This window comes from Temnothorax nylanderi, unplaced genomic scaffold (assembly GCF_030848795.1).
Source record: "Temnothorax nylanderi isolate EJ_2023f unplaced genomic scaffold, tnyl_v1.0 TNYL_tig0071_pilon, whole genome shotgun sequence".
Lineage (NCBI taxonomy): Eukaryota > Metazoa > Arthropoda > Insecta > Hymenoptera > Formicidae > Temnothorax > Temnothorax nylanderi.
In genome coordinates, this window is record NW_027249133.1 from 356057 (window position 1) to 370953 (window position 14897).

General features: G+C 39.4%; 1 protein-coding gene across 9 annotated transcripts in view; it reads right to left on the reverse strand.

Moving 5' to 3' along the window:
- The window catches only part of LOC139773933 (uncharacterized), a 79045-nt gene that overhangs the window by 38471 nt on the left and 25677 nt on the right, over positions 1-14897 (reverse strand). For 7 of the 9 annotated variants that reach the window (XM_071708791.1, XM_071708790.1, XM_071708789.1 and 4 more), the window contains one exon: positions 483-542. In XM_071708791.1, the coding sequence (XP_071564892.1) occupies positions 483-542 (60 nt within the window). Of the gene's footprint in view, positions 1-482; positions 543-10325; positions 11470-14897 lie in introns of those variants that run through there. The other 2 variants (XM_071708794.1, XM_071708795.1) reach the window with 2 other exon arrangements.

Sequence of the window (14897 nt, forward strand, 5' to 3'; positions counted from 1 at the left end):
TTCAATCGGCGAACACACGGCGGTCGCGGGCTCGGCAGGCCGCGAGTGCATCAATCGGTGGGTCACGCGCGTGTTAATATTTTAGCATCAATCTCCGCCGCTCACTCGGAAACTGGACCAGTCGACCCTGGACCAAATCCCGACGAGCATGGCTGACGAAATGTCTCCTCACGAATTCCCAGTTCTAGCGCGCGACCTCACGATCCCTCTGTTCTTTCTTCTCCCTCTTTTTTCCGCGTCTTCGTGATTGGAAAGAAAACGTGAAATGGCGAATACCGAGTAAATTCGTCATCGGATGCGAATGATCAGAAATTATGGATGCAGCGCTCTGTCGTCGCCGATCGACGCCGATGCGACCAGGGAGGGTCGATTTTGAAAGACACGCGGGAGTTTCAGGGATCAACTCCAAATCCGCGTGAAGGAGACGAGAGAAATTAAAGAACGCGGGATCCCTTTTCTCAAAGAACTCGTAAATCACTCACCGGTGTCGTTGTCGTGCCCTTGGGGCCCATCCCCGACATCCTCGGTGGCTGTGGAAAGTGCTGGAACAGATAAGGAAAGAGCAGAGTGAGATCGGGACGCGCACGGCCGTTTTAGAGGGACGCAGGGACGGGGGGTGGCGGGGGGGGGCAGAGAAGAGCGAGGGGGAAACGCGATTATTAATGCGGGTCGCGTCGTAAAGTTACGTGCCCTCGAGGCGATCGCGACCTTCCACGTTGACGGACGGACATTAAACTATAAGCATTAAGCTGTGGCCAGCCCCGCAACAATTAACCCTTTGACTGCCGGAGTAATTTATGCGACGTGACCTCTGGCTCGGGCCCCGGTAGAAAGATGAATGCGAAATTAGGCTTGTTTGCGTATTTGATTCTTACGACAGTCTCAATGCTGCGAGATTATGTACAGCACGCCTCAAAATCACCGGATGCTGTCAGCGACAAATCTTCTGGTCAATTTAAAGCTTTTCTTCAACGAACGAGACGTCAACAATTTTCGTGTTATAAGCAGTTAAAAGAAACGGACTTTTCGCTAAACCCCTTCTGCGTGGAAGCTAAATGGATTAACTTTTTTAGTTAACATAGTAAATTGAAAATAAAATTAGTTTCTTTAATCAATTTTAGATAAAGTTTGTCTTGAATTTTAATTAGAGGTCCAGTTACAAAGATATATGATAAACTTGACTTTATCGGTATTTTTTCTTCAGAAAAATCACTTCTAAAAAAAATTTATTAAAGGATTTTTTATGGTTTCAGAACGTCTTGTTTAAAATCTATCACATATCAAGAAAAAAATCATTATATAATACAATTTTATTTTTCTGACAATACTAACACATTTCCACCTGGGCGACAATCGTTCGGAGAAAGACAAAATAACAAAAGTTGTGGTAATTATAATGCCACGACTGAAGTTTATGTATATACCGCAACTCGTTTTATAAAGTTATGAAGACGAAAGGTAATACAGAGAATGATCAAGATCAGGATAGAGTTACAGCAAATGTGACGCTGAATGTCGTTTCATTAGTTGTATATAATGATTTAATTGTAGTGATATAACGGAATAATTATAATAAATAGTCATAAACTTCAATTTAATAATTTATAATAATATTATATTTTTTATTTTATTTATCTAGATAAACGTTTTTCTGAAATTAGTTATTATAGCATTGTGACATATTATGACACATTTTTTGTATCAATCTCAAGCAGAACACGAAGTTATAATAACGTCATGATAACGTCAAAGTGACGAAAGTGACTTTTAATAATTATTTTGGAGCCATTCTAACGTCACATTGACATCACCATCCTTTCTTCTGCTTGGGAATAATAATAGAACTATTTTACATGACTATTTCCTTTAACATGTTTCGTTGATTCATGCAGCTTGTTCATTTTTCTTTCCGAAACTTCACAATACATAATTAAGGTGCTATTTATCCTCAATTTTCTAGTTGCTGATATTTACTTTTCTCTCTGAGCGCAACCAAATGTCGCGAGAAGGTAGGAACAATAGTCGTCGCGCGAACGACACAATCGCGTCCCTCGGTGCAAAACAATTTAATTTATTCAATTACGAGGCAACGCAATTTTTCGCCATTTATTCTTGATTGTTATTTACTCGATAGGCGCGAACACGCGTACTCGCACGATCGATCCCCACGCGGTGATTGGAGAACAAGCGTTTGCTCGGTGACCCATTAAGCCCGCAACCTGTTCCACGACAACCTACGTTGTAGATGTAAGCAATATCTCTCTGGAGGTTTCCCCCAGTATTTGCGCCCAGAAAAGACCGATCGAAGAAACAATCGTGACTTTTCTAAGTAACTCAGCTTTACGAGTGCCGTGATGTATCACAATGTCTTCTCAGAAAAAGATTGAAAAAAAATCAATGAAATCTTATATCAACAGAAAGAATAATATTATGTAAAGACTGTGATTGACATGTAATTGTAAAGTTTCTAAAACTTCCTTAAACGAATCTATTCATTGCCTTTTAATTTGTTATCTTTAAAAATATTTAGATAAGATGCTATAAAATAAAAAGTTAAGATACTATAGAAATAGGGCTGTGTATTTATACATAGCGTAAAAATGAGTTGAACAAAGAGGTAAGTTCCATCGTCGAGAGTACACAAGGGATATTAGGAGAAATAAATAACGCATGCAGGATCCATTAGGATCCATTTTACGCGTTAATTCCTATAGAATGTATAGCATTTCCTATATGCGGCTCTATCTCGTCTAGCGCCGGGTGGAAAGCGCGTTAAAATCGATTGGCGGCCCCAGAAGAAAGTCAGTGTTAAACGTCGGACTCTCACTGTGATATAACGAGAGCGGGACATACGGTGCATCCGCGCTAAGTGGTACACCCGCGTTCCCTAAACGCGCTCGTTGCTCAAATCGCGGCTCGCGCCCGATTGCCGGAACCGGCTTCCCGATAATTTGCCGGAACGTCGCGCGACGCAGCGTCTGAATATCATGGATTGCACCTGACACATTATACTTCGTCGCACGTGCACGTGACCGTCACGAGCGTGACCAGATGCGTCAGCGAATCGCACGCTAATCGCGTTAATTAACGAATCCGGGCTTTAAATGCGGATATGGCCCGCGCGCGTGACGGCGGTTCCAAACAGCGGAATTATTACGTCATTGCGTATAGCGATATTAGCAAAGTCGATCTATTTGTATTATGATGACTCTTCTATTACAACCAATTGGAAATCCATGTTTTTTGTCAGAAGTTAAACTTCAGGAATGTAAATGTTTATTTTAATAATAATAACAATAGCCTACTAACAATCTCATTATTTATGCATTTTGTTAATAAAGACTAACACGGTATGCAATATGTAATATATAATATGGAATAAAATATATGTAAGTATATGTATATATGTATAATATATATATAACATTGTATATAAATTGTTAAAGATTGCTCGAAACTTCCGTGCAATTTTAATTTAAAATTCAAGTACAAAACTGTTTTTACTATTTAATATTTAACCAAAGATACTTAATATTCACTACTGAGAAGAGTTGAAAATCTTTCCCCTCCTCGTCCCATGACAAGGTCAGAGCTCCCATCAATTGCAGTACTCTATAGATGCGCGAGCCGAACGTGCTGCAAGTAACCAATTACATTATGACGTATGCAAATGAAAGGCGGCTGTAACGACGACTGTGTCCCCGTCTACTTCCTGTTGTCCACTTGGTACTTCCCCTCCCCCCTCTCTCTCTCTCTCTCCTACTTGTTCGCTCTTTTTCTGCTCTTCACCATGTGCGATGCCCTCAGAACGAGCGATGATATTCAGCGAGCAAACGTGATCAAAATCGCGATCACTCGCGAAAATACACACGATGAACACTCTCAACGCTCGAGTATTTTCTCATACATCTTTGTACTTGGAAATTCATGCATTACTTCATGTATTACCGATATCAACCGTGAATGCACGCTAAAACGGGTCCTTGAAACCTTACGGTATTTACTTTTCTTTGTAGCATTCCCTTGTGTAAATCTTGATCAAGCTCCTCTCTCTTCCTTATAGATCATTTTTAAGCGAGATGAAAAAAATATCTTTCCACAGGGTCATATCCATATATTTTGTAGAATTAAGAAATTTCTAGGCAAATTTACATATCAAAGTCAAGGTCCCTAAGTACAATACTGACATTAATTATTGCATCATCTTAACCCTTAAATTATTCATTTAGAAGTTTAGTGGAAATACTCTTTACATACTTTATGTATGTAAGTAAAATATTTTTATTGTTGTGGCAGTCCGTGTGTGTATTTGGTATCATGAAATCAGCGTTGATACAATAAATTTAATTGTCAATGCCAAGGAAATCTCATGCTGTAATCAAAGCTCATGACAGCAATACTAAATATTAAGAAAAAAAATATATTAAAATGTTAATATGAATAATATGTACTTCCTAAAGTTATCTACAAATGTAGATTAGCTTAGAAACGCTTGTTTAGGAATATGTATACGCAAACTTCAGTAATAACAATGCATTTATAAAATTTTTTATTTAGAAATAGTCTGTAACTATCCGTTTCAGAAAGACATTTTGATATTTTAAATATATATATTAGTACACAGAATTGTGTGGTGACAAATTATTGGGTGATGCAATAATTAATGCTAGTACTGTAATACTAGCTTTACTTATTTGTCACATTTGACGCGCGTTTAGTATTTGAACATTGAGATGCTTTAATGCGCGGATATTTGTTTATATAATTTATTCATTTGGATATTTGTTATACTTTAACCCTTAAATGCCACACCTCTCAAGAATCTCGTAAATGACACATGGGGTCTAAAAGACCCCAGCATGAAAAATGTCTCCTTACTTATTGATTTTTTGATAATTAGTTATGAAAATTATTTTCAATGTTGTTCAAGGCTTAGAAAAGAGAATAAAATGCTTATATTGTTAAAATTTCAATTTCAACATAGTATAAAAAATTAAGATCGCCAACAGTTAAAATATTAGCTCCAAAATCAAAAAAATAAAAAAAAATAAATAAATAAATATGAGCTCCATTTTTGGCGGGAACATTTGAAAATATATCATTCTAAAAGGTCTGGGGTCCGCTGGACCCCGGGTGGCATTTAAGGGTTAAATATAAAAACGCACAATCCCTCCCCCCCAAATGTATATCAAGATACATTGAACGTTCAAACATTCGACATTTGATTTTAGGGTATTAGGGTATTAGGTTTGGGTGAACGGCCGGGGACAAAATACCTAATTCAAGTATATTTCCATCCTCTTGGACGTCGCTCGGGCGAACGCCCTGCATCGGAATGGGTTGCCTAATAAACCTCTGAAATCAGTTATCTCTAGCTCGCTAAGGCAGTATTAATTCGCTCCACTTTATCGTGACGGCGCGGTGTGTGGCGCGCACGTTAAAAAAGCCGTTTTGAAGACTTTCTATAATCCCGAGATCGCCTCTCACCGTCTCTCGCGCTCGCCCGCGGCGTCGCTTACAGCTCCATTCAAAAAACGCAAACAACCTCGGCGTCCAGGGGCGCACGTGAAAACGTTTCTACGGAAGTGGCTCAGCACGTACGCACATGTAATAAAAAATTGTCTGTTTTACGTATTAAAGTAGTCATGCAAATTATTTAAGCCCCGGATCGATATTTAGATTTAAAAGTGTAAAACTGTTCTGCGTTTGATTTATCCATTTATCCAAATATCTAGAGATACTTTTTGTGCAATTCATGTCGCAAATAATATGCATAAAATGAAAATGTTATTAAAAACTCTTCTTTTCTCGTCGTAGTAAAGTCAGCAATTTTTCGTTGACGCTGATACAGCGCTACGATCGAGTAACAAAAAAAATACGATCGCTCTTTTTTTATGTCTTCTTTCTTTTTTTACGTCCTGGCTCACGTCTTTTTTGCGTCCCTGCGTGTATTTCCAAATGCAATCGATCTGCCGAATAACACGTCTGGCTTGCACCATCCTTTCGAAATTACTAGCGCACGAGACTCGTTTAAATAAATCGCGAGTCGCTCGTGCCAATTTCGAGAATGGTAATCACGATCGAGGCATCAATGGCTCTGAAATGAATGTCGGACGCCTGAAAAAAAAGTTCAAGGGTACGTGTGCGCCAACGAATTAACCCTCGATCGCTGTAATTAAATTTGTTAGCGTGACCACTTGTGGCAATCCTTGGCCCCTTGTAGCTGACCCCCTCACCTCCCTACGTCTCAGTAATAACCCACATAGCGTATCACCGTTCCAAGGATATCTGTAGAACATCGTAATGGGATATCCTTAGGATGTTGTTACGACAAACGCAACTATCCTGCGTGCCTGCATATTTATTTATATTAAGTAACGGAACGATTCAAGACGCACTACTTCCGACCGTGCATTCCGATCGGAATGCGGGGGAGACGCTTCACATCGCCGTCACGTAATCGACACATTGTTCTGGATTCCCGAAGAAATCCAGCACACGCGATCCGATGACATCCACACGTGCGGGATTCCTGGATGTCGATCGGCGGCCCAGGTGATCGACGATCGGCGCTTATGGGCATCGACCAGACGACCGCTCGTAATAGGAGAGAAAATGCACTCTCGAATAAGAAAGAAAAAAAGGAAACAGAAAGGAAAAGAAAGATTGGACGAGGAGGGGGGGGGGAGAGAGAGACTAATTGTAAGTTTCATAATTCTTGGAGAAGATAAGAGCGTAAAATTGCGTGTGCACTATCAGCGAATATTTCTGAGTCACATTTCTATCATTTTGGCTTCCGTTGGAAGGGAGGAATCTAAAGATATACGATAGTACTTCGAGATAATGATGAGCGTCTGACATTTCGAGGCATTTCCGAACAAACGTTTGTATGTTCATTTTCGTCGAATATTTTACGCGACGGTATTCGATCCTCATGTGTGTCGAAATACCACGATCGACGCACGACATACGCGATGTCGAGGGACATCGCGTCTCTTCCTCTCGTGTCACCTTTCCTTCCTCTATAATTTTGCGAATAATTTCGAGCGCGCTGTTTGCTTCGCGATTACGTAATTTGCATATTAAGGCTGGGATCGCGTTTTTCAGCTTCAACCTTGTCGCGTATACGGTAATAAGCGAGCCACGTGCGCGTAAAATTCTGTTTTTAACGTGCCTTTTATTCACGGTACGTTGCGTCTCCGTTTGTACGCGAAATTTGCTCAATCGAGAGGAAGGAAGAAATCCGAAAAATCGATAACATCGACATAATTACATGAATATATAAGCAAAATCTGGCCAAATCTATCTAATATAATTACTATCTAATATAAATCTGTCTAATATAAATAATAACATCATATGATTAATATACATAATAGTATATACCACATACATTAATTAATTACAAATTTACATAAAACTGTCCAGCATTCATATTAATTTCATACAAGTGAAACATAATACTTCACGTGTATTTCTCATGGTATATTAATAATGCATTATAAAAATCTAAGAGACTTTTCGAAAGGGCTGCGAACAGAGGGAGGGAAGAAAAAAAAGCGCGTGTTCGGTTCATTTCGAACGATGCGAATTATTACGGATTGTCCGGATGCAGGCAATAAAGAGAGGCTTGCCTTGAGGAAACGCGTGGCTCACGCCTCGATTCATTGAGGACATCTCATCGCCGCGATCGAGACGATCCTTGAACCGGCCGCCGCGTTTCAATTCAAGAACACCGGCCGACTTGCACCCGCGAGATTCGCGCGATATCCGATTACTCGATCGCTCGGTAATCTCCGCAGAGGCGAATGGTAGCGCTGCTCGATGACACTTTATTCTTTCCTTCGTAGAATCGATGAAGATTCTATATTCTTGAAAAAAAAAAAAAAATGATAGTTGAAAGATGCCAAGTGTCCACGATCACGTAATGTTTGTCACTAATTGTTTTACGAACGGCAACAATGGCGATATTAAAATGCGCGTCACGCGTAAAGCGTTTTAAAATTCTTTTTGCATAGATCCTTTCTTATGCGCGGCGTATAATTATTACGGATCGCAAGATCATCTTTATAATGAGGAATACCGTCAGTCATCTCGAAGCACATCTGCCTAGAAGATTAGAATCTGGAATCTGACGTTCCATCTGTAAGGAAAAAAGTAATCTTGTCTTTTACGGATTTAATTGCTCACTCCATGTAAGTTGCGTGCATCCGAGAGCTTTCTATTCGTCGGACATACTTCGTTTCTCTCCTACATACATGTAAGTGGTATCTAATTTAGGTGTTGCATTGCATTGTGTCATTGTGTGTATTCAGGATACTGCAATAAGGGAAGTTCCACAAGTAAGATACGCTTGAAATAAATAAAGAAATTATTTTCATTTCCTAAATATGTATCAAAATAAAGCTTATTAATTCATTTCTTCCCATTTTACAATTTTTTTCCGACAGATTCGAGCGAGAATTTAAAGATGCATATTCTTCACAAAAATTCGTATTCAAGTTGCCGAACCAATTTGTGGCCGCAAATCGTTTTTTATTTTGTTACTTGAGACGAAACATTTTTCTGACAGATGCTCTTTCGATTTTCTAAGAAGATGGAAATCGGAGGCTGCCAGGTCAGAAAAACGTTGACGACTGGTGATTTAGGGCTGCTGCTTGAAAGGGCTCCTGCTGGTTGAATTTATTCACGAAACGAGACGGTCAATGCTGCTCGACCACTGAAATCTTGGAACGACAAGTTGTTTAAAACGTGTTGGAATGTTCAATCGAGGTATCAGACTTTTATGTGACACGCAACTACGCGGAAAAAATGACATTGTATTAATAACATAGTTAACAGCAATCTAATTAAAAATAATCTTGTTAATTCAATAATAATATTAATGAAACAAAAACGTCATGTTCTTATTCGAATAAAACATTATTTGTTTATTGAATTACTGATAATTTTCAATTAAACTGCTGTTTTTAGCTTAGCTAATGCTGTTTATATCATTTTTTTTCGTGTATGCACCGCTGAGAAAACTTGCGAAACAATCGAGGCTGGGACATTCTAAACACTCCCTTCTTGATTTCGCAACCTCTGATTGTCTCCTTTTGGAAAAAGAATATCTGTCAAGAAAAACGTTTTGTTTCACAATCAGATCAAAAAGAAGAAAACGAGACATAAATTTGATTCTCAACTAGATGCAAATTTTTATGCAAAAAGTTTTGTAAGTAAATAAATAAAGAAAAAAAACAAATACTTGAAACTCTCGGGAGAAGAAATGAGTTCATTTCGATATATATATTTTGAAAATTAAAATAATATTTTTAATTTGTTTTCTTCAAGCATGCCTTAGTTTCAAAACTTTCCTCATGAAAGTGTACATATATATTTTAAATAATACAATTAATATTTCATAACTATATATAACTCATCTAATATTAATCACATCGTATATACATATGTATGTATGAAACTGTCTATTCAGGATTCTTTTGCAGATATTAATCTCGGAGAGTATCTCCAAGAAAGTTCAATCAAGGATTGAAGGATTGACCCTCCGGTAACACAACAGCTTTATAAGCCGGCGGAGGAACATTCTAGAAAATCGTAGGCAGACTATATCGAAGGCGACGAGTAATGAAGTCAATTACAGTTAACGAGATAACATCGCGATCATTCAATTGAGAATCCCCGCATTGGCAACGCACGCACGTGCATTCATTGCCGGTATTGTGCAAGCACGGCATATCCGAAAGGGCGCGCAACGCATCGTTGCATTCGCAGAATTCCGCGCTCTGTAATTAGCCTAATTATTAGCTGATGTATTCAAACCCAACAGCCGAATGCCGGAACAGCGATTTGCCCGTTGCGCCGTTGGGCTTTCTCCGCAAGTCAATCTTTCTTTTATTCACGGTCGTTTATAATAGCGACCGCCGCTCCGCGTTAAAAATAAAATGACGAATGGACAAGGATGTACATACAAGCACGTTGTATCTGTTATATTGATTAATCTGTTTTTCAATGTTTATATTTATACGTTTGTAATCTCATGTTTTTGTTAGTCTATACCTACATGTTTTTGGATTAAAGCCTGATTTTCGTCTCAACTTAACGCGGATTAGAAAGGCACAGAGGACAATTTAAGGAATTCGGCGCGACTCTCAGGACACCCTGTATAATGACGTAGCAAGACAAAGGGGAATAACGTAGGTACGAAAGAAATGCAAGCGATTGCAAAAGCGCGCGTCCGAGAAAGTGCTTTTCTGCCGTTATATTCCGCGCACGCGTCGCGGATCGCGGGTCGCGGGTCGTGTCGCGCCGCGTGTTATACGCACCGACTTCGGCATGGTGCACGGAGAATTCCAACATGGTCCACTGCGAGATATGACCGGTAACGATGCCGATGGTAATCCTCCAATCCGTCACAGATGTTGGAATACTGTCAGGATCTCGGAAACTCCGGATTGGTCGGTCAATCGATCATTCTTCCGGTCGTCCGCGTTCTCGGACACTCGACGAGTACGATTGAACGAAGCAAAACTATTGACGCAGGTTTCCAGTAATTCTCGGGGTCAATTATATAGTATTTGAGAGTTTATTTTGAGGGAACGAGGAAGGGATGATGGAAGAATCTTCAGGTTTTCAGAATTTAATGAAAAAAAAAGGGTGACAATAACAGAAGCCCAAGATTTCAGGGATTAGAAATTTCAAGTACAATTGAAAAACATTTTTAGAAGGTTCGGCAACTCGGCGATCGCGCAAGAAACTTGAAGTCGAAGGATTGTAAAAACTCGTAAGAATTTTAGAAAAACCTTGAGATTTTTTTCAATAGAAATTGGAGGATTCCTAAATATTGGACAGTGTGTAAGATGAGGATGCGCGCGCACTCAAGGAATTCACAGTAGAAATATAAGATCTCTAAGGATGTGAGGGATAATCCGGAAAAAGAATGATCCGGAGAGTGGCAATTGGAGTCAAAGAATTCGAACTGACACTCGAAGAAAGTCTCGCAAATAGATTTCGCTAAACTGTCGACGGCACGTCTTTCACGATGGAGGAACCACCCCCGGCGCGTTCTTCGTCGAGACGCGACCCTGCGCCGTGAGGGGGTGAGACACACGAGAGTCTCCCAAGGCAATTCCGCCGGCGATCGAGGATTGTCGCGGCACACAGGCGCAGTCGCGGGCTTCGAACCTGTGTGACGCGCGGAGCGGTAAGATCTGCAGGAGATCGACGGAACGTTTACGTTCCTCTCGGTGCAATTCCGCTCGCTCGCTCGTACGGTCGCGCGGGCGCGCACGCACGTTCCGGGGCACCAAGATGGCGACGACCGAACTTCCGTGACACGCGGAAGAAGGGACAGATGCTCTCACGCACGGCGAACGCACGCGGCTGCGGCGGAGAGGACACGCTCCGGTAGAAAGCGTTCGAGCCGTTCGAGGCGCACTAACGCGTTCCGGCTAAGCGACCGTGCCAAGCCGAGCCGATCCCACGAGCGAGTCGTCTTCGCGCGATACGCGCCCCGAAGTAACGGAGCGAGCTGATTGCCAAAGAGAGCGACGGGGAGAGAGCGCGAGAGAGAGAAGCAGAACGGAGAGAAGGAGAGAAAGAAGGAAAGAGAAAGGCCAAGTTGGCCGGAGGAGGGGTGGGGAAGGGGAACAGATAGACTTTTCACCTTCGACGAGCACGAGTGACCGAGTGGAGCGAAGTGAGAAAAGATCTGCCGATGGGAAATCTAACGAGGAGTTAATGACCGTGTTATACGCGGATTGATGCTCCGTTGATCGGTGTGGGACCCCGGGGCGAAAGGTTGATCGAATTAAAGCTAAAGCCAATTCGCGTACGCGTACATTTTACACTCTACCGTTCTAATTGCGGTAGGTATTTCGGATATCTTGAGCGACGGCGATAATTCACGGCAAGACGCGGAAAATAACAGAGTTGACTGGTAAATATCTCAAGCTCTTATCAGCCCAATTTTTGGACTACTGAAGGTCAAAGCTGAGAAAGACGTCAGCTGTTTCAACATCGTACCGGAGGATACGATGATGATCACGATCACTGAAAATAGCGGCAGCAAAATAGAGCGCAATTTCGGACCACTGGCGCCGTTAGCTATAACTTCTGGGGGGGACTTTGGAAACTAAAAAAAACTCTAATTAAATAAATACATAAATAAAAACTAAAAAAAAGTACAGTTTGAAGTTTAACTTGTTAGGGTTTTCAGGTTACACATGTAAACATTACTTTAATTTACTCAAAATAATCATATATTTGCGTATACATTGGGGGGAGGGTCCCCCTCATCTTCCCGTTAAAAATTGACGGAATTGGGTGGAAAATTTCTGGATGGCCTTATATAGACGAAAATATATATCGGGAAATCTCGAATGATCGGGATACGCTAAAGAGACGCGATTGTTTACCAAAACTTTATCTTTAGCGTGATTAATGTAATCCGCGATAAAAGGCTTGAAAACAACGCACCATTCTACCACCCGCGAAGGACTTCAGATAATTGTTATTTGCGTTGCTTCCGATAATAATTTTTTGCACGCGTCATTTCAATTAATTCTCTGCATTTCTGAATTATCGATTAATTGACTGACACACTAAGGACGGTTAAAAATGTTCGAAGACACTTGGGACAAAAAACTTTTTCAGCCAGTGTTTGGAAATTTTATGCAAGCTTTCCAAAACTTTTCAAGAGTAAAGATTTTTAAAATGTTTAAAAATAAATTGGACATTTTAAAAAACTCCTGAAATATCTTTTATGATATATCAAAACATTCAAGACAAATTTTCGAGAAAAAATCCGACAATTTCGTATAATATAATGTCTATAGGGACTTTTTAAATTAAAATTTATCTTTATTTTAGAACTAAAAAAAAAGAAATAAATGAGTAATTTAAGAACGTAAAATTATCAATAAGAATGTTTAATAAAAAATTAAAAGAAAGAAATAAAGCTAATAATTGCAAAACAATAATTATCTAAAGCTTATTTCTGCCCATAATCCACAAAATGTACGGCGTCTCAAATTAAAAACATATTTCTATCTTAAAATCTGACGTGTTATAAATCTTCTAAAGTGGACTTTAGAAGATGACGTTTCTGTGGGGGTCTTAAAGTATTTCTTAGAGTGACTAAGAACTTTTCATTCTTGGAAAAGATCGGACGATGTCTAGAAATTTCGCGATAGCTTGAGATAACAATCGACCACATTCTTCGCGTTATCCGTTAAATCCCGCCCATACATCGATCGACAATCAATTATTCGGCCGGACGCTAATATCACATCGCGGTGACATATCGGTTCCGTTTGAGCGGCAAGCACGCAACGTTCGTAATCGAAGCGTGATGAACGGAAACAGGAAGAAAAGTCGACACGCTCGTCATCACGGTCGATCGGAATAATAAGCGATTCGTTTCCCATCGCGAGAGTCAATCGATTTCGAACTATGAGGATGTTGGGGCGTCGGCGAAGGACACCGCTTTGTCCAAATTCATGCCCTTACCGCGATCAAAATCTCATTTGTGTACCGCGGTGTGTCACGAGATTTGCGCAAGTTCCACACTCCCTTTCTTCGTTTTCCTTATACATAATTATGAATCAATGTCGAGACAAGTCGTCAGATTCTGCAGACGCACTTTTTGATTTAGTTTCTCACTATTTTCGTCGATTAATCAATTGTTCTCGATAAAACTTCTTTATTTCTCGGTTGATTGTTAACATTAAACGTGATAATTTATCGAGATATTAAGTTGCAAGTCCATCAAGAATTAATCAGAATTAAATAGCGAGTAAGATTTCTTTGTTCAACACAAAATTTTTATCATTTTAGAATCATTTCGTTTAGGAATGCAGTATATTAATTGTCACATTATACTAATTCAGAATGTATTATGTCTGCGGCAATGAAAAAGTCTGATGAAACAGTCTGATTAAATTATTAAATATATTAAAGGATGAATTTTAAACCAATACCTTGAGTTAAATAACACTTTGTTATTTTTAACTACCATGTGTGTCGAAACTTATTATTTTAACACAAAAAAATATTATTTTAACTTTATTGGTTTAGTTAAAGTAACATTGTTTTAGTTAAATTGACGATATATTGAGTATAATAGGAGCAGTGGCGACTTATAGTAATGATTGAAAATGCCTCAAATTGAGTATAATTTGACACTAAAAATTTAACAGTGTAGACACCTTAATGTATTATTTTATTAACTCAAACAAATAATCGATGATAAAGATTAGAGAATTTCAATGCGAATAAAGCTTGATAAGTAAATAGATAACGCAACTTTGTTTTTCAGTTCGCCTTAAGTGGATGTCTCTTTGTCGACAGAAGCAAATCAACAAAACATCATATCTCTGTTTTTCCTACGATTGCAACTTGATTGTGAAGCGAACATTTGAAATAAATTCGACGCAAAATGTTTTAAAAATCAGTTATTTACACGTTCGTCATTTTATGTAATAATTCCGTAAAAGTTATTTCAAAGTCATAATCAAGGATCTTTTTTCGCGTGATTTTTAAGCTGATCATAAATTATAACTCGCGATGTGTGGATTAAAATCGAAATATCTTTACATCATATTAACTGGCAGAGCATCGTTAACAAAATATTAATCCCTGCTTTTTTACATATCATGGCTCAAAGTACATTTGTCATTTTCAAACGTCCGAAAATATCATGATTTTCGGCGATCCCCGAATTTCTACATCATGGTTCGAATTACATTGTCGCCATTTTAAAGTAACCGGAAATTTTTCAATTTCTATATTATCGAGTATCCGCGAACGTTCAAGGTTTCAAGCGTATTCTACTTCTAGGTCTCGGGTACTATCTTACAAGCTCGACCGATGTCATTAAGCAGTCTTATCAGTGCTCG